General features: G+C 38.4%; 1 protein-coding gene across 2 annotated transcripts in view; it reads left to right on the top strand.

Moving 5' to 3' along the window:
* ELMOD2 (ELMO domain containing 2) overlaps nt 1–17,351 on the top strand; it is a 31,365-nt gene extending 14,014 nt beyond the window's left edge. For both annotated transcript variants that reach the window (XM_002716948.5, XM_070047534.1), the window contains 6 exons: nt 1,907–2,004; nt 4,079–4,208; nt 6,890–7,023; nt 11,911–11,979; nt 13,520–13,653; nt 13,869–17,351. In XM_002716948.5, coding sequence (XP_002716994.1) covers nt 1,907–2,004; nt 4,079–4,208; nt 6,890–7,023; nt 11,911–11,979; nt 13,520–13,653; nt 13,869–14,014 — 711 coding nt within the window. In that variant the 3' untranslated portion in view covers nt 14,015–17,351. The remainder of the gene's footprint in view (nt 1–1,906; nt 2,005–4,078; nt 4,209–6,889; nt 7,024–11,910; nt 11,980–13,519; nt 13,654–13,868) is intronic.
* Nucleotides 17,352–24,067: the final 6,716 nt, after the last annotated feature.

The following is a 24,067-nucleotide window of genomic DNA, read 5'->3' as shown; positions in this document are numbered from 1 at the left end:
GTCCTCAAGGAATTATTCACTTGATATACAAAAATAAGTGTAATAAAGAAAGCGGTAGGAGTCACAAAACTGCTGCAGACAAGTCATGATGGGGATCCCAAGCGTGGAGAGGTTACTTCCACTTGAAAAGAATGATGGGAAGCACGGCTGTGTTTTGAGAATGAGGAAAGGAGCATTTCAGATGAAAGATACAATTCCCCATGTGACTGCAGTGTTTTGCCTGCAGTCTGAAGCATGCCAAAGATGGAAGCCTAGAGAGACATAAGAGTCAAAGAAACTTTTTCAGGGTAAGAAAGGCCTGAACTTGCTTGTTTGTTGAAAGAAAAGATCTAGTGAACGTTTTATATGTATAGGATGTTTTATTAGAGAAATCTGATTTGGGTGTATAGAAAAAATACTGGAAGATATATGCTGTTAAAGAAAAACTGGAAAGGGCATAGTTAAGACATACCCCAAGTACAACCTTAAGGTGATAAAACTTCTGTTACTCTGATTTCCTCAAAATGCTAGCTCTAGTCATAAATGAAACGCAAAACATAAGCTTTACATCCTTGCCAGCATGATTGTGATGAAATTAAACCAATCTTTTTTTTTTTTTTTTTTTTTTTTTTTTTTTTTTTGACAGGCAGAGTGGACAGTGAGAGAGAGAGAGACAGAGAGAAAGGTCTTCCTTTTTGCCGTTGGTTCACCCTCCAATGGCCGCCGCGGCCGGCGCGCTGCGGCCGGCGCACCGCGCTGATCCGATGGCAGGAGCCAGGAGCCAGGTGCTTTTCCTGGTCTCCCATGGGGTGCAGGGCCCAAGCACCTGGGCCATCCTCCACTGCACTCCCTGGCCACAGCAGAGGGCTGGCCTGGAAGAGGGGCAACCGGGACAGAATCCGGAGCCCCGACCGGGACTAGAACCCGGTGTGCCGGCGCCGCTAGGCGGAGGATTAGCCTAGTGAGCCGCGGCGCCGGCCCTAAACCAATCATTTATAGATTAATCAGCTTAAACAAATTTGCTTGCCATAAAAAGAATGTTACTGTATATAGCAGCCAACTACTAACAAAATCAAATACTTTCTCTATTATGCTTTCTAAGCTGTGCTGGGACTGCTTTAAAGCAAACTTCTTACTGTTTCCAGTTTGTGAGCTATTCTGTAGGTACAATAAACTAATATAATTTTTTTAGATCTAATTTTATTTTTGACAATGTAAATTTGTTGCCAGAGATAATCTCTGGTTGTTTGAGTTTTCTTCTAGGATTTCTTATGCATTAAGTTTTAAAACTTTATTTAAGAGACCGTAAACTCTCATCCCTGATTTCACTCCCTCATCTGAAGCTGGGAGACTGGAATTCAATCCAGGATTCCCATGTGGGTGGCAGGGATTCAGCTACTTGAGCCATCACCTGCTGCCTTCTAGGATCTGTATTAATAGGAAGTTGACATCAGATTCAGAGTTGGAACTTGAACCCAGGCACTCTGATGTGGGATGCAGGCATCCCAACCTGGTATGTTAACTGCTTAGGCCAGGCAACTGCTTCTAAACTATGTTCAACTTCTGCATTAAATATTTTGTACACATTTCACAATGTAATTTTTAAATTTTATAGACAAGATCTACCTCATATGCACACTCTTGTGACAGCTCATTTGCTAAGAACTCATCTGCTGAGAGCCTGTTTATTCTTACTCAGAAAAGGAACCCTTCATTGGATACATCGTGCTGCTTCTCTTTTGTTAAAAAAACAAAAGCAGAGAACAATATAAATATGTAGTTTTAATTCTAGAAAAACATTTGAAGCAAATTCGGTGTCCCTTTGCATTTTAGAACCTACTTTCTACATTTGATTAACTACCTCAAAACTTCCTTCTTTTTTGGCTATAAGAAGTTTTTCTCATTCATCTCTCTTTCACATAAATAGGTTCTGCAGAAGGCAACACATGCTGTTGAGAGTGAAGTGGACAAATGTGTAGAAGATATAATGAAGGAAAAGAATATTAACCCTGAGAAGGATGTCAGGTGTGCTTTTTACATTGTTGTTTTTGATCACGCAATTATAGCCTGTGCTGTGGAGCTCATACCCAGTTGCAGAACTTTAGAGCTGAAGGTTTTGTGGAGAGAGCTAATTCAGCCCCCTCACTTCACTTAGATGAACCCTCATGGGCCAGAGAGGTGAGCAAGGAAAGCAGGACTAAGATCTCCACATTTTGGCTCCCACTCTAGGAATGATGCCCCTGTACCAAATGCCTTCTTCAAGGTTAACTTACATTGCTTTCCCGAGATTCAGTAACTTTGGCTATTGTGTCCTCCTTATCCTTCAGAATGACTTCTTGCATCCTCTCTGGCTTCTTCAGTCTCAGTTAGTTGCCTTGTTCTGTCTTCATGGAGTTCTCAATCATCCCATTTAACCCATTCTGCTCTAGCCATCAAAACACTCTTGTGCTTTCTCTACTACATTCCAAATTTTGTAAGAGAAGTACTTACTGCAATTTTGTGTTCCCAGGACCAAGGTGTTCACGTTATTAAGTATTTAGCATTATTTTCCTCATTCAAAATTTTCTATGTAAATACAGAAGAAGGAGCAATTTATTTCAATTGACACAGGGAAGGGTATAAAAGGAAACTGAAGATTTGGGTTGGACTTTGATGAGTAGGTAGGGGAGGAGTGCTAGCAAGTCACAGAGACATAGAGATATTTATGTGTCTGGAAATAATGGGGAGTCCTTTGGAGTCTGAGCAATGAATATGTGCAGAGCAGAGACTGGAGAATTGAGTGGGTCTCTAGATTGTTATATCACCAAGTCTTGTGTGCCATACTGAGGGATTTAGATGTTGCCTTCTGTTTTTTTTTTTTTTTTTTTTTAATTTTTGTTAATTTGAGAGGCAGAGAGGCAAGAGACAGAGAGAGAGATGAATAAAGAGAGTGCTCCTATCTACTTGTTCACTCCACAAATACCAGCAATGGCTGGGGCTGGGCGAGGGCTGAAGTTGGAAGCCAGGAATTCAGTCTGGATCTCTCATGTGGGTGGTAGGACCCAAACATTTGAGCCATCACTGCTGCTTCTGGGGTATATATTAGCAGGAAGCTGGAATCAGGAGCAGAGGTGGACTCAAATCCAGGCATTCCAGTATGAGATGTGGTGGTGTCCCAATTGACATCTTAACCACTGCCCTCTGTTGTTTAAGCAAAACAAGCTACATTATCGGCTTTGTGTTTAGTAACATGGAAGGAAGATTTGGGGATATTTGAGGATGATAGTGGGAATAAAGACAGAACAAGCAGGGGGCTCTCAGTCATTCAAGTGAGAAATGACAAAGCCATAAACAGCAGAGTAGTGATGTGAAAATGGCTTTGAATGACATTTCAGAAAGGATAAGGGTTCAGGGACCTTTTGATATATTGTTGTTGAAGAAAGGCAGGACAGACCTTGGAGAGTTCAAGCTTGGGAACCAATAGTGAAGTCAAGAGTAGACTTAGATAATTAATTAACAAAGAACATGTTTCTTCAGGAAAGATAAGCTGTTGAACTTATGAGATAACCTGTCATGTAGCTATTGGTTATATTATGAGGGCATTTCCGAAAGTTTGTAGGGAAATTGAATTAAAAGATAAGTTTATTTAAAAATTTTTTGAAATCCATGTATATCTTTTTCAAAACATGTATTTCCAGGAACTTTTTGAATATTTCTCATTCATGGACTTCAAAATTGTTTGTGTTAAACTTATCTTTACATGGACTTTTGGAAGTACCCTCACATAATTTGAGGAAATTGGATCTGTTGGTGACAGCTGGCACTAATGATTTGGGAATGTTCAGAATTGCCTAGAGAAAACATGAAAAGAACAAACCCTTACACTAGCAAAAGTTCCTGTCCTACCATGTGTGACCCCTTTCTAGGTCCTCTTTTTTTCCATCTCCTGTGTAACATGTGGTGTAACATTTTGTGTTTATGGAGGCTGTTGGTGCTCCTTGTATTAAACTGAAAACCAGGAAATGACTTCTAAATAGACATATGAACCATAAGCTGTAGAAGGCCTTACTTCATTGTGGTAACAATGTGTGGTTTTTAAAATAATTGTATATCATTTCAGTTTTAAAATATGCATGAAGACGTGCTTACTTCAGATCACTGGTTATAAACAACTCTATTTGGATGTAGAAAGTGTGAGGAAAAGGCCATATGATTCAGATAATGCGCAGCATGAAAAGCTACTTCTCAAGGTAAATTTTGTTTTCTTTATTTGGAGTTGTTGAGCACTAGAAAAGACTTGAGCTGAATGAGATCCGTGTGTAACTTCCAGGTGCTTGCGTAACTACCCAGCTTCTTTGCCTCTTAGAGGATGTTGTTATGTTGGATTTCATTGATGTGCAAAGGTGATAATCAACAGTTTTATATTTTTCTGGTGTCATTAAAGTATATTCCAATAAATTGCAATATTTTAAAATCTGAAATAAGTTATAAATGTATAAAGGGAGTTTTTATTGAACCAGAATGTATGGGCACATAAGCTTCAGATTTTTGCCCTGGTTTTTGTATGAATTACTCATATAAATTAGACATTTTTGGGGATGCTTTAAAATTATAAATATGGAGGTACCTTTTCAGAGTATTATGTTGAATCTTTTGTGACTTACAGAATGTCATTTGTCAAATAATGCCACAGATTTAAGCCTTATGAAAAAGAAGTGTAAATTTTTAATTTCTTATTTCTGAAATATAAATACATAAAGGACAATGAGGTGCTGGAATTCAGGAGGATTAGACCCAGAGTAAGCTTCGCTTATCACCTAGGGTAGGTCTTTGTTTTAGAGAATTGATGAATAGATGAGATTTGATAGAATAGATGAGAATTGTAAGGCCCAGGAGAGATGAAGTGATTCGCTGTAGGTCCAGGCATGGTAGCCTGGAAGAGAGCCGAGTCGCTGCCCATCCTCTGCACCTATTCTAGTTTTATTTTAAAATGGTTAAAGCACCTGGAGTTAAGTTTGTTAAAACTAAAGGTACTGTGGAAAGGAACACTGGTAGTATCTGAGTAACAGTAAGTGACTCGGGTTTAAAACAGCATAACTTTTTCTAAGTACAAAATAGATATTTCATTATCTGTAAAATTAAAATAAAACTTGAATTTGTAAAATGAAATGAATAAAACAGCAGTTTTGTGTGTTGAATTTTTATATATGAAACGTTTAAAATATTACTTGTTAAAACATTTTTAAAAAGATATTGTGGCAGTCACCAAGGATTCACTGCTGTTTCTGTCCTCATCTTTGTCATTTTTCCCTTCAGACTTTTTCAGCACAAGTCCTTCCCTTTTGAAGGGGTAAGATATAAGTGCTAGCACTCTAGTCAAGGGGATTTCTACCTTCGTGAGAGCCAGTGGCTGGCAGTGAGTTACCCAGCCACTGCCGTCCTCAGCCCTCTCCCTGGGTAAGGAGGCTGTTGCTGTCAGTGCATCCAAGGAGCACCTTCGCTCAGGTCAGCCAGTGGTTAGTACTTAGAGTCCAGGGTTCCACCTTACCCTCATGCAATCAGAATCTCCAAGGGTGCAGTGCAGAAATTTGATTAAAAAATCAAAGTTTGAGGACAGCGGCTTTATGATATAGCTCTTACTACATCGCTGAGGCCTTATCATTGGCAATCAAACTCTGCTGAGTTCATTGGGAAATGCTAATATGAGCAAATCACTGTGTTGGTAATAAAAGTTGGGCCCATATTTAGCTTCAGAGCCAGAGCCATGACCCTGTTTTACAGCAGGGTCACAAGTTTTCACATTTTATTTTTGATAACAAGATACTCCTTTGTTTAGGAGTCTTTCACTCAACAGTGCCTCAGTTGGTAGTGAAATGGGAAAAAATGCAAGTATTTCTATTTTGCAAACTTTCACACATTTTTTTAACTTCTATAAGTTTTTTTGTTTGATGGCTTGTGGTTGTTTAAAAAATGACTGTTTTCTTTTCTTTTGCATTGATTAGTTTGTTGGTGTCTAATATTTTATATTCTTAAATCCTTACTCTTAAAGATTATTTAAAACCAAGTTATTTTTTCTTTTAAAATAAAACTTGTGAAATACTGATCATATAGTTTGGAATATTAGCAGCATCATTTCATCGTCATCCCTTTTTTTTCTTCATGTTTTCTTTCTGATTAGGAGTTAATCACCTACCATATGATAGAGCCAATTTATATAGAACATCTGAATCAAGGCCCTAGTATGTAAAATGGTTTTTTTCTCAAGCAGGCAGCTACTGGGTATGGTATCTGTGTATGAACTATTTTAAATAAAGGCGTCTAATTGTTTTAGATTTCTGTGTATTATTTGTAACCTTTAAAAAAATCTATTCTTTATATCTTTTAAATTGGGATACATGTGCTTTCTTTTTTAGGGTAGTAGAAAAGATTTCTTTTTTTTTAATCTTTTTTTTTTTTTAAAGATTTATTTATTTACTTGAAAGTCAGAGTTACACAGAAAGAGGAGAGCCAGAGAGAAAGAGGTTTTCCATCCGCTGATTCACTCTCCAAATGGCCGCAACAGCCGGTGTTGCACCAATCCAAAGCCAGGAGGCAGGAGCTTCTTCTGGGTCTCCCACGTGGGTTCAGGGGCCTAAGGACTTGGACCATCTTCTGCTGCTTTCCCAGGCCATAACAGAGAGCTGAATCAGAAGAGGAGCAACCAGGACTAGAACCGGTGCCCATATGGGTGCAGGCAGCAGCTTTACCCACTACACCACAGCGCCAGCCCCAAAAGATTTCTAAATGTAATCTCTGTTGAACCTATGATTTGTCTACAAAAGTTGTTTAACCGAAGGCATTCAGTTAGTAGCTGTATGAGTAATAGACAGGAAAATGTCTTGGTTAATAAGAACATGACTATTACTTGTAATATGGAAGCATGTTTTTACAGCTTTGGAATCTGCTGATGCCCACGAAAAAGTTGAAGGCTAGAATCTCCAAACAATGGGCTGACATTGGTTTCCAGGGTGATGATCCCAAAACAGACTTCAGAGGCATGGGCATCCTCGGATTAATCAATCTTGTGTAAGTGCAAATATTTTTTTTCCCTTTTCTTCTCTAAGTAAAATTACATGGATCTTTAATCTAGTTAAATTCTATAATAATTGATCTAGCCATTTTATACTCTCTCTGAAGTTTAATAGCTATAATTCTAGAAATGTTTGCTAATCTACTGGCAACAATATAAAAACACTGGAAATTGTGTGTGTGTGTGTGTGTGTGTGTGTATGTGTGTCTGTGTGATTTCTTTACTTACCTTTTCTCTTCCTGATCTCTCTTCTGATACTTCCCAAATAATTATATATGCTCTTTTCTTTCTATTTGTATCCCCTTGCTTTACCTCTGTGGACTCTGATTCCATTTTGTGAAGTGTAACAGATAGGACGATCAAGTCTCTGCATACCCATTCTTAACCACATGTGTCATTTGATCCAAATCCCTGACTTTACAGTGTCTATCTGGACTCTCCTTTTTCTTCAATACTTTAATATTCTTCTTTAATATTTTAATACTTGTATGAAATCCCAAAACACAAAAAACAATTGATAGCCAAAACTATTCTAGAAAACAAACTGGGAGATTAATTTCCTCCTGTAAAGATCTACAAATGTATGTTCTAGTAGTTGGATCTGTGTGTGAATTGTCACTTATAGAGGATAAAATGTCTCAAGTGGGAAATGTAACTCTTATTAAAGTTTTGGTGATTCTTACTATGAAAAATCCTGAAATTGAACTCCAGTTAGGTAACATTGAGGAAAACATATGTAGATAACAGTGGCAAAGGTTATTTTTGGGGAAATAAAAGACATGATAATAAGATTTCAATATCTGTAATTTTTTTCTAATTATAATAGTATTTAATTTTCTGTTATATCTGAATTTTATATATATGAACTTAACATATAATTTTATATTTAGAGATAAATACTCAATGGCCTTCAAAATATTAGCAAACAAATGATTTCTCAGCGTTTTCCAGAAGAGAAATTAATTTAAAGTTTATATAATTTAATACAATTTAATCCTAGACTGTGGTAAGGGATTCTGATAGACTTTCTTTTTAATGTATTTATTTAGAAGGTAGAATTACAGACAGAAAGAGGGAAAGACAGATAGATCTTCCATCCACTGGTTCACTCCCCAGATGGCTGCAACATCTGGAGCTGAGCCAATTTGAAGCCAGGAGCCAGTGCTTCTTCTGGTTCTCCCATTTGGACGTAGGGGCCCAAGCACTGGGGCCATCTTCTACTGCTTTCTCAGGCCATAGCAGAGAGCTGATTCAGAAGAGGAGTATCCGGGACTTGAACTAGCGCCCATATGGGATTCTGGGGCTGCAGGCAGAGGTTTAGCCCACTGCACCACAGTGCCAACCCCTGATAGACCTTTAAATGACATAGTATTTTCTCTCTGTTTAGAACCAGAATCCATATGTTTTTGAAAAATGATATAACTCACATGTTAATAATTACTTGAACTAGAAATAGCAAAAAACAAAATTAGCTCTGATTCCTCTATAATGATGTTTGTTGTCCTATATGTGGAGCTGTGACACTTCAGGATTAAAATGTACAAAGAACAGGCAAGCTGTTAAAATATACTGTCTAATGTATGTTTCCTAGTCTTCATCATACAATCTTGATACCTTCCTGCGTTGAAAAGTAGCTGTTGGTTTGATAAATAACAAGGCTATAGATAAATGAATGATGAAGCAGATGTAGAAGAAGGGAGGGTTGTTGTACAGAAAATGAATTCAAAGGAGACTGAAGAAATCTGAATAGATGAGAAAATAGAAATAGCGATGTAGAAGAATATACAAGTTAAGGTTAAAAATCAGGTAGGGAGGATAATAGTACAGATTATTGTAATGATTTCTTTATTGCCTAGATATTTAGTTTTCACCATTAGTTTCTGTTTAAGGTAGGAGTTACCTAAGTAAGTTTAGCAAGGAAATCAAGAATTTCTCTGTAGTATAGATGAAGTTTTTTTCAATTTTTTTTTCTTTTTTTTGACAGGCAGAGTTAGAGAGAGAGAGAGAAAGGTCTTCCTTCCATTGGTTCACCCCCCAAGTGGCCACTACGGCCAGTGATCCGAAGCCAGGAGCCAGGTGCTTCCTCCTGGTCTTCCATGCGGGTGCAGGGCCCAAGCACTTGGGCCATCCTCCACTGCCCTCCTGGGCCACAGCAGAGAGCTGGACTGGGAGAGGAGCAACTGGGACAGAATCCGGCACCCCAACTGGAACTAGAACCTGGGGTACTGGTGCCTCAGGCGGAGGATTAGCCTAGTGAATCGTGGTGCCGGCCTTTCAAATTTTCTTGATTGATTTTGATTTATTTGAAAGGTATAGAGATAGACACTGGATCTTTAACTGCTGGTTCACTTCCCAAATGACTGCAACTGCCAGACCTGGGTCAGGCCAAAGCCAGGAGCTAGGAACCCAATCTGGGTCTATCACATGGGTGGCAGTGACCCACATACTTGAGCCATCATTACTGCCTTGCAGGATGCTCATTAGCAGGAAGCTGGAATTGGAAACAGAGCCTGGACTCTAATCCAAACACTGATGTGGGATGTGGGCATCCCACTTGACTTCTTAACTGGTTGCTACAGTAAACAGCCACCCCCAGATGTAATATTTTTTAAAAGATTTATTATTTATTTGCAAGGCAGAGTTACAGAGAGGCAGTGGCAGAGAGAGAGGTCTTCCATCCACTAGTTGACTCTCCAAATGGTCACAACAGCCACATCTGGGCTGTTCTGAAGCCAGAAGCTGGAGCTTCTTCAGGGTCTCCTACATGAGTGCAGGGGCCCAAGGGCTTGGGCCATCTTCTACTGCTTTCTTAGGCCATAGCAGAGAGCTGGATCAGAAGTGTAGCAGCTGGGATGTGAACTTGTACCCAAATGGGGTGCCAGCACTATAGACCGTGGCTTTACTGGCTAAGCCACAACACCACCTCCCAGATTTAACATTTTAAGAGCAATCCTTTGGCCGGCGCCGCGGCTCACTAGGCTAATCCTCCACCTAGCGGCGCCGGCACACCGGGTTCTAGTCCCGGTCGGGGCGCCGGATTCTGTCCCGGTTGCCCCTCTTCCAGGCCAGCTCTCTGCTGTGGCCAGGGAGTGCAGTGGAGGATGGCCTGAGTGCTTGGGCCCTGCACCCCATGGGAGACCAGGAGAAGCACCTGGCTCCTGCCATCGGATCAGCGTGGTGCGCCGGCCGCAGCGCTCTGGCCGCGGCGGCCATTGGAGGGTGAACCAACGGCAAAAGGAAGACCTTTCTCTCTGTCTCTCTCTCTCTCACTGTCCACTCTGCCTGTCAAAAAAAAAAAAAAAAAAAAGCAATCCTTGAGGTCTGTGTTGTGGTATACCAAGTAAAGCTATATGTAACACTGCCGTCCCATATGAGGGCCTGTTTGTGTCCCAGCTGCTCCACTTTCGGTCAGCTCCCTGCTAATGGCCTGGGAAAGCAGTTGAAGATGGCCGGAGTGCTTGGGTCCCTGCAACCCATGTGGGAGACCTTGGTGAAGCTCCTGACTTTGGCTTGGCTCAGCCTTAGCCATTGTGGCCACTTGGGGAGTGAACCAGCAGATGAAAGATCTCTTATCTCTCCCTCCCTCTCTGTAACTCTGATTTTTGAATAAATACGTAAATCTGTTTTAAAAAAAGTAGCTTGACTATTAAAATGCTGATGTGTTAATGAATTGTATTCATGTATGAACATTAAATATAGTCTACTAAGGGCATTTTAGAGTCAATCCAGGGATAAAATAGAAGAATTATGGTACTTTGGAAAATATTATGCTAAGCAGGATTTTTTATTCTTTTTGGATTTACACATCCCAGGATCTGAACAAAGCTCTATAAATTTCTCCACAGAAATGTTTATGCAGAAAAGTTTGTGCAGAATTTAAGGTGGTTCATGGGTCCTGCTTCATTCACAAGTGATCCTTCATTTATGGACTTCTAAGTTAATAGCCCCTGGTTTAATGAGTTGAAAAATTGAACCAACAATGAATGAAAGTATTTAGTAATAGTCTATAGAAGAAAAACTACAGGGGAAAATTTTAAAGTTTCTTTCATTTGTGAAAACTTCAGTTATTGTGTCCTCAAATTTAAATGAACTATGAAAGTCTGTGTGTGTGCGTAAAAGAGAACTAACCAGTATACTATGAAATTATCCAAAGATTGAAGAGCATAGGTCCTTATCTTTCTTTAAGAACTCATGGAAGAGGTCGGGAATGGGGAGGGAAGAACCATTGTATTCCTAAAAGCTGTATATGGAATATAAAAGTTGTATTAATTAAATAAAAACCTTCTAAAAAATGAAAAGAACTCATGGAGGTTGCATTAATATATGTCAAAAGGATATATGAGCCTACAAATAGATAGCTTTATATATTTCTCTTTTAGCTTGCATTTTATGGCTAGCGTTTTATGTATACCATTGATCAAGGCAGTTTTTTTTTAAGTGAAAAGTTAGGTTGTTGACTTTCTTCTGATTGTAGTAGAAATGGTACTAAACAATTTACACTTAAATTAATAACAGAATAGATAAACCAAGATGAAAAGAAGAGTGATAGAGCAAGTACAGACTGGCTGTTTTATAGGAATAGAACGAGCAAATAAAAAGACCTTTAGAGAGTTTTTCATTAAAGTATTTAGGAAGTCTATTTTTAGATGATTTATTTGTTAAAATATGTTACAATCTTGCCTGGGGCCCTTCTGTACCAGGAGGACCTGTTAGCTTGGTGTAAATTTTGATTCAGAAACATTTACGATTTACTGAAGTAATTTGAGATGGAGATGATTACGGCAGTATTAAGACTATCTTTGACAGTAGCTTTAAATTGCTTCTGGGTATCTTAAATTTGGATTATATATGTTTATCTAATTATCTATCTTAAACTTTTTTAGGTATTTCAGTGAAAATTACACCAGTGAAGCTCATCAGATTCTTTCCCGTTCAAATCATCCAAAATTAGGGTAAGCTGAATATATGAAAGAAACTGATGTCTTACATTCCACATGATTAGATAAATTTGAAGGTTTTTCTTAAAATGAGATTGCTATAATTAGAGCTTCATAAAGGAAAATATATGATACAGTATTTTAAAGGAAGAATGTGATCATAGATTATAGACCAGTTTTGAATGTATTTCAATGTTTTTATTACAGCATATAAGGTGGATATAAAGGCCTTTATAAAAGTTTTTGAGGAATAAAATTGAAAATCGGACTGGAGAATAATTTTGAAATAAGAAAATAGAAAAAAAATTAAAAATTTTAATATCAAATGCAAATTAAGGTCATGTTTTTAGTATTATATTCTGATGATATCTAATCTTTGAAAAACTATAGCAGTATTAGATCATAAAACAAATACTCTGGTAATGGGGAAGAAATATCAGATTATCCAGTGTATTTTAGAAGGTATTGAGATTCAGTGTATGTGGTTCTTTAAGAATTTTTATTTTATTTTATTTTTTTTTAACTTTTATTTAATGAATATAAATTTCCAAAGTACGGCTTATGGATTACAATGGCTTCCCCCCCATAACATCCCTCCCACCTGCAACCCTCCCCTCTCCCACTCCCTCTCCCCTTCCATTCACATCAAGATTCATTTTCGATTCTCTTTATATACAGATCAGTTTAGCATACATTAAGTAAAGATTTCAACAGTTTGCTCCCACACAGAAACATAAAGTGAAAAATAATAGATGATTTTTTAAATGATGATGAAATCAGATCAGACCTATTGGACCTATTGTCATGTTTAATCCCAGTGAGAGTCAAGTTGGGAATTGATAATTTCTTCTTCTTTTTTTTTTTTTTTTTTTTTTTTTTTTTCTTACAGAAGATCAGTTTAGTATACATTAAGTAAAGCTTTCAACAGTTTGTACCCCCATAGAAACACAAAGTGAAATACACTGTTTGAGTACTCGTTATAGCATTAAGTCTCAATGTACAGCACATTAAGGACAGAGATCCTACATGAGGAGTAAGTGCACAGTGACTCCTGTTGTTGACTTTACAAAGTGACACTCTTGTTTATGGCCTCAGTAATCTCCCCATGCTCCAGTCATGAGTTTCCAAGGCTATGGAAGCCCCTTGAGTTCTCCAACTCTTATCTTGTTTAGACAAGGTCATAGTCAAAGTGGAGGTTCTCTCCTCCCTTCAGAGAAAGGTACCTCCTTCTTTGAAGACCTGTTCTTTCCACTGGGATCTCACTCACAGAGATCTTTCATTTAGGTTTTTTTTTTTTTATTTTTTTTATTTTAGATATTATGTGAACAGAACTTTATTTCTTAGTTAATTTCCAGAAAATTAATGGCCTTTTGAAAACAAAATATTTGGATCCATTCTGATTCAGTTTTCTTACTATGTAAAAAATATGAGATTGTCATAAATTTAATAACTGTTAGAAAATGAAAGTCACTTTTAACTGATTCCTTACATAATTTTAAATTTATTTTTTGAGCTATTTGGCTAGCTGGTATAACTGGTAATGTTTCTGACATAGGTATTCTTATGCAATAGTTGGAATCAACCTTACTGAGATGGCTTATAGCTTACTGAAGAGTGAAGCTTTGAAGTTTCATCTCTATAACTTTGTTCCTGGGATACCCACAATGGAGCACTTTCATCAGTTTTATTGTGAGTATGAAAATGAAAATCAGCTCTGAGAGAATTTTTAGACCATTAGGGAGATACTTGTTTTAATCTAATACTTCTATTAGTTATTTATCACTTTGTTAGGATCTTTGAAAAGCAGCAAAATAATGGAATATGGGTCCCCAAGAGTGTATTATGTATCAGTTTTTAAATTTGCCAATTAAAAAAATTAATGTTTTGTTTTTCTTTAACTGCAGGCTATCTTGTCTATGAATTTGACAAGTTTTGGTTTGAGGAAGAACCAGAAAGCATTATGTATTTCAACCTGTATAGAGAGAAGTTTCATGAAAGGATTAAAGGACTCTTAATGGATTGTAATGTAGCACTTACTTTAAAAATGTAAATCATCCATAGTACCTTCTATTTCTACCACATTTTGCACACTAACAGAATTTATATGTTGTAATAGAAATTATCTGATCAGCTACACTCTTATATATAATTTCCTACAAAATACTTCAGAAATTCTATTTAAGAAAGCTAGTGGACAATCAGTGTATGTTTACAATTGTTTATACACTGTTCTCCAAAGGTACCTTATCTTTCCAAAGATCCCTTCTGTAGAATCATATGAACTACAGTTTGGAGCTTGGGACCTAGCCCGTTGGTATAAAAGTGTAAATCAGGTATTTATATTAAATTGGTTGATTAAAACATGTACAAATCAGTTTTTGTTTTTATATGTTGTGACTATCAAGTTAGTATTGTTTTTGAGGCTCTAAGAATTTTTGTCTTTAATTTGGAAATGACTGTTTTAATTTTTTTGTCTTATTTTTAGTTCTGCATTTATTAACAGCAAGAGTAGTTCCTTATGATTTTCTTTGCATCTCCAAAATTTGTCCTAATGTTGTTCCATTAGTAGCAATAAGAACATAAATATGTCAGAGTATGAAGAATCATGGCTTCCTTTTTGGTTTCTCTGATTATTGAGTACAACAGAGAATAAGCAATGACAGTATTGGTGACTAGGTTTTTTTGTTTTTAAATAACACTATCTAAAATATCACAGTCTTATTTTAAGGCTTAAAGCCATTTTTCTCATCTTCAGTATTTGCTTTTTATCAATTGTAGAAAAGAACCTTAGTGCTTGGGGGAGGGGCTTTTATGAGTCTCCTCTGCCTGTGTGTTTATGAAAAGAGATGAATTTGCCCCAAAAAAAACTCAATTGTATTCAAAAGACAGTTTCAATAAAGCTGTCTTTGAAACTTAAACAACTAAGTTTAAAGTTCTTAACAATCTCAGTTAACGTCATCAGTTTATTTGACTTACTGTTAGCTCTTGCTTCTGTTTGCTCTGACTGCATGGTGCTTTGAGATGATGATGTGAACTTGGTTAACAATCTGTGCAACACTAAGTAACTTGAAGACAGTGACTGTGCATTTTCTGTAGCTTTATTCTCCTAAAATCTCAGGAGGGCAGCAAATGCTGCCAAGGTGATACAGTGATGAAATTGTCCCAAGAGTGATTTCTTCTTGGTGTGTTTTAGACATTTATGCTCATAGCAAAACTAAGAGAGTTTAAGGCCAGGAAAGGTCAGCTGATTACTGAAGTCCTCCTTAAATCCTACAGCAACCAACCAGTTAAAGACAAAAATTCAGTCTAAAGCATGATATTTAGCACATTCTTTTCATGAGGTGTATACTACGTGTTTCTTAAGGACTGGCTTGTATGTGATACAGCAGGACCTGAGACTTTTCAAGCATTTGCTCGTGTTTGTTGACAAACCTCTCCCTTTAGAGTTGTCAAAGAGAAGAGTGGTACGAAATATCCAACTGGAAACTAACAGATGCAGGGCAAATTATTGTTTTCGCAATAAGATAAAATTAAATAAAGAGTGTTTTAGCATTTTTCAATATTACAGAAATTTAAAAATTGGTTTCTGGTAGGAGATTTCTCAACCTTAGAATTATCTTCATTTTAGTTTTTAAAAATGTTTCATGTTTTATCATCCAGCTAGGGTGTTAATGCTGTATAGCAAAATCTTGGCAAGAATCAAGTGTTAACCATTAATGTTCATTATATTTAGGTGTTAACTAGTATGTAGAAAGAAATTCTGTTAGTGTTTTCACTTTTGTGCTAAAATACTTATGTTTGTATTTTGGTCTTTCAACTGCTGGGATCTTGAACTTTTGTCAGTATACTTAGTAAAAAAAATGCTTGAAGTATGAAAAGGGAAAATTTTAGATAATTTTTTCCCTTTCTAGGGAGAAAATAATTAACGATATTAAGAAAATGTCATTACAAAGTTTGTTCAATGATGTGTTCCTTAAATCCACCTCTGTAGTTTGTAGATGTTGTTGCTTTCACATAAAATAATCAGTAACCATTTCAGATAGTTTTATAGGAAAACTGATGTAAAAACCACCAACAGATGCTGAGGTTTCGTAGTTCAGAAGCCAAGTTAAATGTCACCAACTGTAAACTAGAACGTTAACAGGAGCCTTCTGACTTACGTATAATGGTGACATATATTAAAAGGAAAATATGTACTTATGTCTGCTTTCTTATTTTCCTTTACTTTGAACTATGTGTATGTTAGAATTTTTTGTAGTCTTAAAATCCATATTTAGAAGCTTGTTTCTATAATAATAAAATGCCAAAGTAGTGTTAGAATGTTATGGCATTGAAGTAGGAGGAAAAATGTTAGTTTTAGGTTCAAAAAAGTGAATCAACGTTGAAATGAATTTTGTGTGTGCCAGTGACAAGAGTAGTCTAAAAATACAGCAGTTAGGGCTTAAATATGTTCTGAAAGACAATCTTTAAAGAGATGGGAGAAATCGGGGTATTGATGAACTTGGACCAACTGGACTTTGTTCATAATTATATATGGTAACATAGTTTGATACTAAAATCAGTGTCTTACTGGCACCATTGGCAGTTTAGAAAGCAGACCATTTCCTTAAAAATTCCCATTTTGATTTTTGTTCTATTTTCAGAGCTACTTGGATTTGTATGTATTTTTCTGTGTGGAAATATATGTACTCTTCATTCTAATTCCAGTGTTCATAATTGTTCATGCACTATTTCTCCCCTTTGAGAACAGTTTGTGAAATAGAACTTCATCGAAGACCTGCCAGCAGGAAACACATTTTAGGAGTGTGAAAAGTGGGTGCTCATTGCTAGAACAGAGAAAAGTTACAGGGTCCTGTGGTACAACAGACAGGAGGTTTGGCTTGGTGGGCCAGGGTGTTTATTGTCATTCTTGAAATAATAATGAGGGACCAGCTATGTTCTCAAGACAGGTATTCTACCCTGCTTCTCTGTGAACAAGTGTGGGGAGGTTAAATTTCCACTGTTACATTTATGGGCCTCTCTGCACAAGAAATGTTTTAAATAAAGCTAAATGAGATTGTCAAAACCTGAGAGAAACCATGATGTAAGTTTCTTCTAAAATATCTTCTCTGTCTTCAGCTGTTGATGAGAAAAAATTTAAATATAATACAGGTGAAAACTAAATCTAAGTACTCTCTTAACTACTGTAGGATGAGTCTGTGTTTCTGTTAAAGTATTCAAAAACCTGGAAGCAGAATTCCCTGGGGAAAAACTGTTGGGAACTTTAAAAATATGATTTTTGTCTATGGATAAAGCAATCGACTTCTTCAGTAAAAGCAATAGTGTGAAATGTAATGTCATTTTGTTTGGAATGTTAGGTGAGCAAATAAAAAACATGTCGAAATTTCTGGCAGCCTTTCTGTTGATACTTCTGCTTTCTTTTATTATCCTACCTGCCCCTTAAGGCATCTGTGTTCATAAAACAGTATTTTTTTCTTACTTAATGTGCTAATCATTTTGCTGTAAGTAAGTTGAATATACAGCATTTTTAAAATTTTTGTGTTCTGTTCCACTGCCAATTACCTGTTTAAGGTAATGAGAGTTAATTGGTTATGAGGCTAAAAATTGGTGAGTTATGAAATAACCTACAGCTTCCACCCCTGCTCATGTTTACATAGGATAGAAATAATTCATGCTATGCTGTACTCTCTTTATTAACTTCATAGTATATCTTGGATATATTTTCATATTTGTACATGGCTTTCTTATTCTGTTTTTTTTGCAGCTGCATAGAGTCTAGTAAATACATATATGTGTCTCATTTTGAAATAAAAATACTATATATACTACTATTGATAGCTTTAAATGCATATATTAGAAAATGGAGCTAAAAGTAAAGACAGGGCATCCATCTTGAGGAGTTGGAGGGAGATGAACAAAATGAACCTTAAGGGAATAGAGAAGGAAATATAAAAGATAAAAGCTTAAATGCACAGAACACAAAACAAAAATTGGGATCACAGTAACGAAAATGTTGTTTCTTGAAAAGACTAATATTGATAATCTTTGGTGAGACTAATCAAGAATAAAGGGTAGGGGCAGATGTAGTGCAGCTAGTTAAGCTGTCATAGTGCTGGTTCTCATCAGAGCTGCTCCCCTTCCAAACCAGTTTTGTGCTAATACATCCTGGGACACAGGGAATAACAGCTGAAGTACGTGGGCCCCTTCCACCCACATAGGAGACCCAGATGAAGTTCCAGGCCCTGGCATAGCCCTCAATATTACAGACATTTAGGGAATGAAAAGCTCTCTCTTGCTCTCTTGCTCATGTTCCTCTCCTTTTCAAGTAGATGAAAGTAAACTTTAAAAAAAAATAATAAAAGAGAAAGCAAATAATACTGTCTGTCAAGTATGGATTGTGGAACATACCATACATCCAACATAAAACATTTTTTTAAATTTAATACTAAGAAAAATTGTCAAAAATTTGAAATTCAGATGAAATTCAAAAATTTCTGGAATATGACTTACCAAGGAGTAGGCTTTTGGTATAATGTTTAAGATACCACTTTGGATGCCCACATCCCATATCACAGTCCCTGGGTTTGAGTCTTGCTCATCACTAATTCCAGCTTCCTATTTTTTTTTTTTTTTTTTTTTTTGACAGAAGAGTGGACAGTGAGAGAGAGAGAAAGGTCTTCCTTTTTCCGTTGGTTCACCCTCCAATGGCTGCTACGGCCGGTGCTGCAGCTGGCGCACCGTGCTGATCTGAAGCCAGGAGCCAGGTGTTTCTCCTGGTCTCCTATGCAGGTGCAGGGGCCCAAGAACTTGGACTGTCCTCCACTGCACTCCCAGGCCACAGCAGAGAGCTGGACAGGAAGAGGAGCAACTGGGACAGATTCTGGCACCCCAACAGACAGGTGTGCTGCCTCCGCAGCAGAGGATTAGCCTATTGAGTGCCAGCCCCAGCTTCCTATTGATATGTACACTTGGAGGTGGCAGGTGATGGCTCAAATATTTGCGTTCCTGCCACCCAGGTAGAAGACTCAGAGTTTCTGCCTCCTGGCTTCAGCCTGGTCCAACCTCAGCTTTTGTGAGCATTTGGAGAGTCAACTAGTTCAATCTATCTCTTCTCTCTCTGTCTCCCTGCCTATCAAATAATGTGTGTGTGTGTGTGTGTGTGTGTGTGTGTGTGTTCCCAGAAACATTTTATTTAAGGAATACAAACTTCATGCTTTTCATAAATAGAACTTTAAGAATATACTGATTCTTCCCCCCATACCCACCCTCTCAGCCACACCCCTATCTCCCTTCCCCCTCCCTTTCCTATTACCAGTCTTATTTTTTCCTAACATCTATTTTAAGTTAACTTTATACACATGCAATTAACTCTATACTAAGTAAAGAGTTCAACAAATTGTATGAAAAAAAAAACTCATCAACAGTGGAGATAAGGGCTGTTCAAAGTCATTAATCTCGAAGTGTTAATTTCACTTCTATTGGTTACCTTTTAGGTACTCTATTAGTTATCACATATCAGAGAAACCATATGGTATTTGTCCTTTTGAGACTGGCTTTATTTCACTAAGTTTGATATTTTCTGGTTTCATCCATTTTGTTGCAAACAACAGGATTTCATTTTTTCACCACTGTTTAGTATTCCATGGTGTGTATATCCCATAGTTTCTTTATCCAGTTCAGTTGATGGGATTTGGGTTGATTATGTATCATAGCTATTGTGAATTGAGCTGCAATAAACATGGGGTAAAGATAACTCCTTTATATGCTGATTTCATTTTCCCTGGATAAATTCCCAAGAGTGGGATGGCTGGGTCGTATGGTAGGTGTATAGTCAGATTTCAGAGGTATGTCCATGCTGTCTTCCATAGTGGCTGTGCCAGTTTACATTTCCACCAACAGTGGTTTAGGGTACCTTTTCCCCACATCCTCACCAACATTTATTGTTTGTTGATTTCTTTATGAAAGCCATTTTACGGGCAGGTGCTGTGCCATAGGGAGTAAAGCCTCCGCCTGCAGTGCCAGCATCCCATATGGGCGCCAGTTAGAGTCCTGACTACTCCACTTCCAGTCCAGCTCTCTGCTGTGGCCTGGGAAAGCAGTAGAAGATATCCCAAGTCCGTGGGCCCCTGAACCCACATGAGAGACCCAGAAGCAGCTCCTGGCTTTGGATCGCCCCAGCTCTGGCCATTGCAGCAAATTGGGGAGTGAACCAGTGGATGGAAGACCTCTCTCTCTCTCTCAGCCTCTGCTTCTTTGTGTAACTCTGACCTTCAAATAAATAAATCTTTAAAAAAGAAAAAGTCATTCTAATAGGAGTGAGGTGAAACCTTATTGTGCTTTTGATTTGCATTTCTCTGATGGCTAGTGATCCTGAGTTTTTTTTTATGTGTCTGTTGGCCATTTGAATTTTCTCTTTTGAGAAAGCCTATATAAGGCCTTTTCCCATTTCTTGACTGGGTTGTTTGTTTTGTTGTTGAGTTTCTTGACCTTTTTATGTATACTGGTTATTAATCTTCTATCAATTGCATAGTTTATAGATAATTTCTCCCTTTCTGTCAATTGCCTCTTCACTTTCCTGAGTGTTTCTTTTGCAGTGCAGAAACTTCTCAGTTTGATGTAATTCTGCCTGTCAATTTTGGCTTTGATTGCCTGTGCCTCTGTTTTTTTTTTTTTTTTTTTTTTTTTTTTTTTTTTTTTTTTTTTTTTTGACAGGCAGAATGGACAGTGAGAGAGAGAGAGAGAAAGGTCTTCCTTTTGCCGTTGGTTCACCCTCCAATGGCCGCCGCGGCCCTGGCGCGCTGTGGCCGGCGCACCGCGCTGATACGATGGCAGGAGCCAGGTACTTATCCTGGTCTCCCGTGGGATGCAGGGCCCAAGTACTTGGGCCATCCTCCACTGCACTCCCTGGCCACAGCAGAGAGCTGGCCTGGAAGAGGGGTAACCGGGACAGAATCCGGCGCTCCAACCGGAACTAGAACCCTGTATGTCGGCGCTGCAAGGCAGAGGATTAGCCTAGTGAGCCATGGTGCCAGCAACTCTGGGGTCTTTTACAGGAAGTCTTTGTCCATGCCAATGTCTTGCAGGGTTTCCCTGGTGTTCTCTAATAATTTGATGATATAGGTCATAGTTTTAGTTCTTTAATCCATTTTGAGTGGATTTTTGTGTAAGGCATAAGGTAGGGTCTTGCTTTGTACTTCCACATGTGGAGATCCAGTTTTCCCAGCACCATTTGTTGAAGAGACTGTCCTTGCTCCAGGGATGGATTTTAGGTCCTTTGTCAAAGGTAAGTTGGTTGTAGATGCATGAATTGATTCCTGGCTTTTTTGTTCTGTTCCATTGATCTGTCCATTTGTTTTTGTACCAGTACCAAGCTGTTTTGGTTATAACTGCCCAGTAGTATGTCTTGAAATGTGGTTTTGTGATGCCTCTAGCTGTTCGGGGTCTCCTTTGCTTCCATATGAATTTCAGCATTGTTTTTTCTGTATCTGCAAAGAATGTCCTTCATAATTTGATTGGTATTAAACTGAATCTGTAAATTGCTTTCAGTAGTATGGGCATTTTGATGATATTGATTCTTCGATTCCATGAATATGGAAGATTTTTTCATTTTTTTGTGTCTCCTATTTCTTTTATTATTATTATTTTATTTTTTTATTTTTTGACAGGCAGAGTGGACAGTGAGAGAGACAGAGAGAAAGGTCTTCCTTTGCTGTTGGTTCTCCCTCCAATGGCTGCCGCGGCCGGCACGCTGCGGCCGGTGCACCGCGCTGACCCAAAGGCAAGGAGCCAGGTATTTCTCCTGGTCTCCCATAGGGTGCAGGGCCCAGGGACTTGAGCCATCCTCCACTGCACTCCCAGGCCACAGCAGAGAGCTGGCCTGGAAGAGGGGCAACCGGGACAGAATCTGGCGCCCTGACCATGACTAGAACCCGGTGTGCTGGCGCCGCAAGGCAGAGGATTAGCCTAGTGAGCCGAAGTGCCGGCCGTGTCTCCTATTTCTTTCTTTAATGTTTTGTAATTCTCATCATAAAGATCTTTGACATCCTTGGTTAAATTTTTTCAAGGTATTTGATTTTTTTGTAGCTATTGTGAATGGGATTGATCCTAGAAGTTCTTTCTCAGCCATAGTATTGTCTGTATTTACAAAGGCTATTGATTTTTGTGTGTTGATTTTATAACCTGCCACTTTACCAAACTCCTCTACAAATTCTAGTACTCTCTTAGTGGAGTCTTTTGGATGCCCTTTTTATATAGAATTATGTCATCTGCAAATAGGATAGTTCAACTTCCTTCTTCCAATTTGTATCCCTTTAATTTCTTTTTCTTGCCTAATGACGCTGGCTAAAATTTCCAGGACTATATTGAATAGCAGTGATGAGAGTGGGTATCCTTTCTGGTTCCTGATCTTAATGGGAATGCTTCCAAGTTTTCCCCATTCAATAGCACCCTGGCCTGGGTTTGTCATAAATTGCTTTGATATGTTGAGGAATGTTCCTTCTATACCCAGTTCGCTTAAAGTTTTCATCATGAAAGGGTATTGTATTTTATCAAGTGCTTTCTCTGCATGTTAAGACAATCATATAGTTTTTGTTCTTCAGTTTGTTAATGTGATGTATCACATTGATTGATTTGTGATTGTTAAACCATCCCTGCATACCTGGGATAAATCCCACTTGTTCTGGGTGAGTGATCTTTTTGGATTCAGTTGGCTAGTATTTTATTTAGGATTTTTGGATCTTTGTTCATCAGGGATATTAGTCTGTAGTTCTCTTTCTCTGTTTTATCTTTTTCAGGTTTAGGAGTTAGGGTAATACTGGCTTCATTGAAAGAATTTGGGAAGATTCCTTCCCTTTCAGTTGATTTGAATAGCTTGAGAAGAATTGGAGTTAGTTTTTCTTAAATGTCTGGTAGAATTGAGCAATGAAGCCATCCGATGCTGGGCTTTTCTTTGTTGGGAGGATCTTTTTTACTGATTCGATTTTTTTTTTTTTTTCTATCAGAAGGGAGGTCTGTTCAGCTCTGTTGGCATAGTCTCACGCTCACCTCCTCTCAAAGGAGACCACGGCCTGGGTGCTAGCCCCAGTGGGTATAATTTTCATCTGTACTGCCACAGGAACCACACAGAGGATCCATGTACTCCTTGATGTGAGCCTGGGTCCCACAGCAGTGACCCTCATCATGGAATCAGGGAGCCCTTAGCATGTGAAACCACCCACAGTAACTGCCCAAAGTCCCGGCCAAACCCTCTTTCCTCCCACACAGTCACAATGTTTTCACAGTCCCAGCACACAAGGCTCCAACAGTCACATACTCCCAGCCGCCTGTCAGTTCTCTCAGCCAGACTCAGGCATCTCCTCATGGCTGGTTGCTGGGAGTGCAGACATGAGCTGGTACAGCTGTTGGGTATGTCCAAAATGGCACCCAATGTCCCTTGGCTAGTTACAGGATGCCAGTGCTGGGCAGTTGGGGAGAGAGAAACGTGCCCCCCTTTTCCCCCTCTCGATTAGCAGGTACACTGTCCCCCACAGGGCTCCAAGCTGGACTCCCACCAAGCTCTTCCTGCATCTTTATCACCAGTGGCTTGGGTTGCTGTAGTCTGGTCTCACCTCACTCTGGTGCTAAGGCTTTTGGCTGCTGGGGTGCTGAATAGTGTGCATCCATACCCTCCACAGAGGTCCACAGTGTCCCTCTAATTTGCATGGAGTTTCCTCTACCATTTTCTCCCTAACTCTTCCCTGAGACTGTGCTCTCCCAAACTATCTTCCCCTAGACTAGAGTAGTAAGCTCCCTCCCTATTCCACCCCTGATATATCTTTAATATATATATATATATATATGATTTATTTATTTATTTGAAATGCAGAGTTACAGAGAGGGAGAGAGACAGCAGGAGTGCACGGGAGAGAGATTCCATCCACTAGTCTACTCCACAAATAATCATAACAGCCAGGGCAGGCCAGACTGAAGCCAGGAGCTTTATCTGGTTCTTCCACGTGGGTAGAGGGGCCCAAGGACATGGGCCATCTTCTGCTTTTCCAAGCAGCTGGATCAGAACTGGAGCAGCCAGAACTCGAACTGGCACCTATATAGATGTGATGCCAAT

The sequence above is a fragment of the Oryctolagus cuniculus genome, chromosome 8 (genome assembly GCF_964237555.1).
Source record: "Oryctolagus cuniculus chromosome 8, mOryCun1.1, whole genome shotgun sequence".
Classification (NCBI taxonomy): domain Eukaryota; kingdom Metazoa; phylum Chordata; class Mammalia; order Lagomorpha; family Leporidae; genus Oryctolagus; species Oryctolagus cuniculus.
The sequence above is the reverse complement of the archived record's forward strand: the minus strand, read 5'-3'. Positions and strand labels throughout refer to the sequence as shown.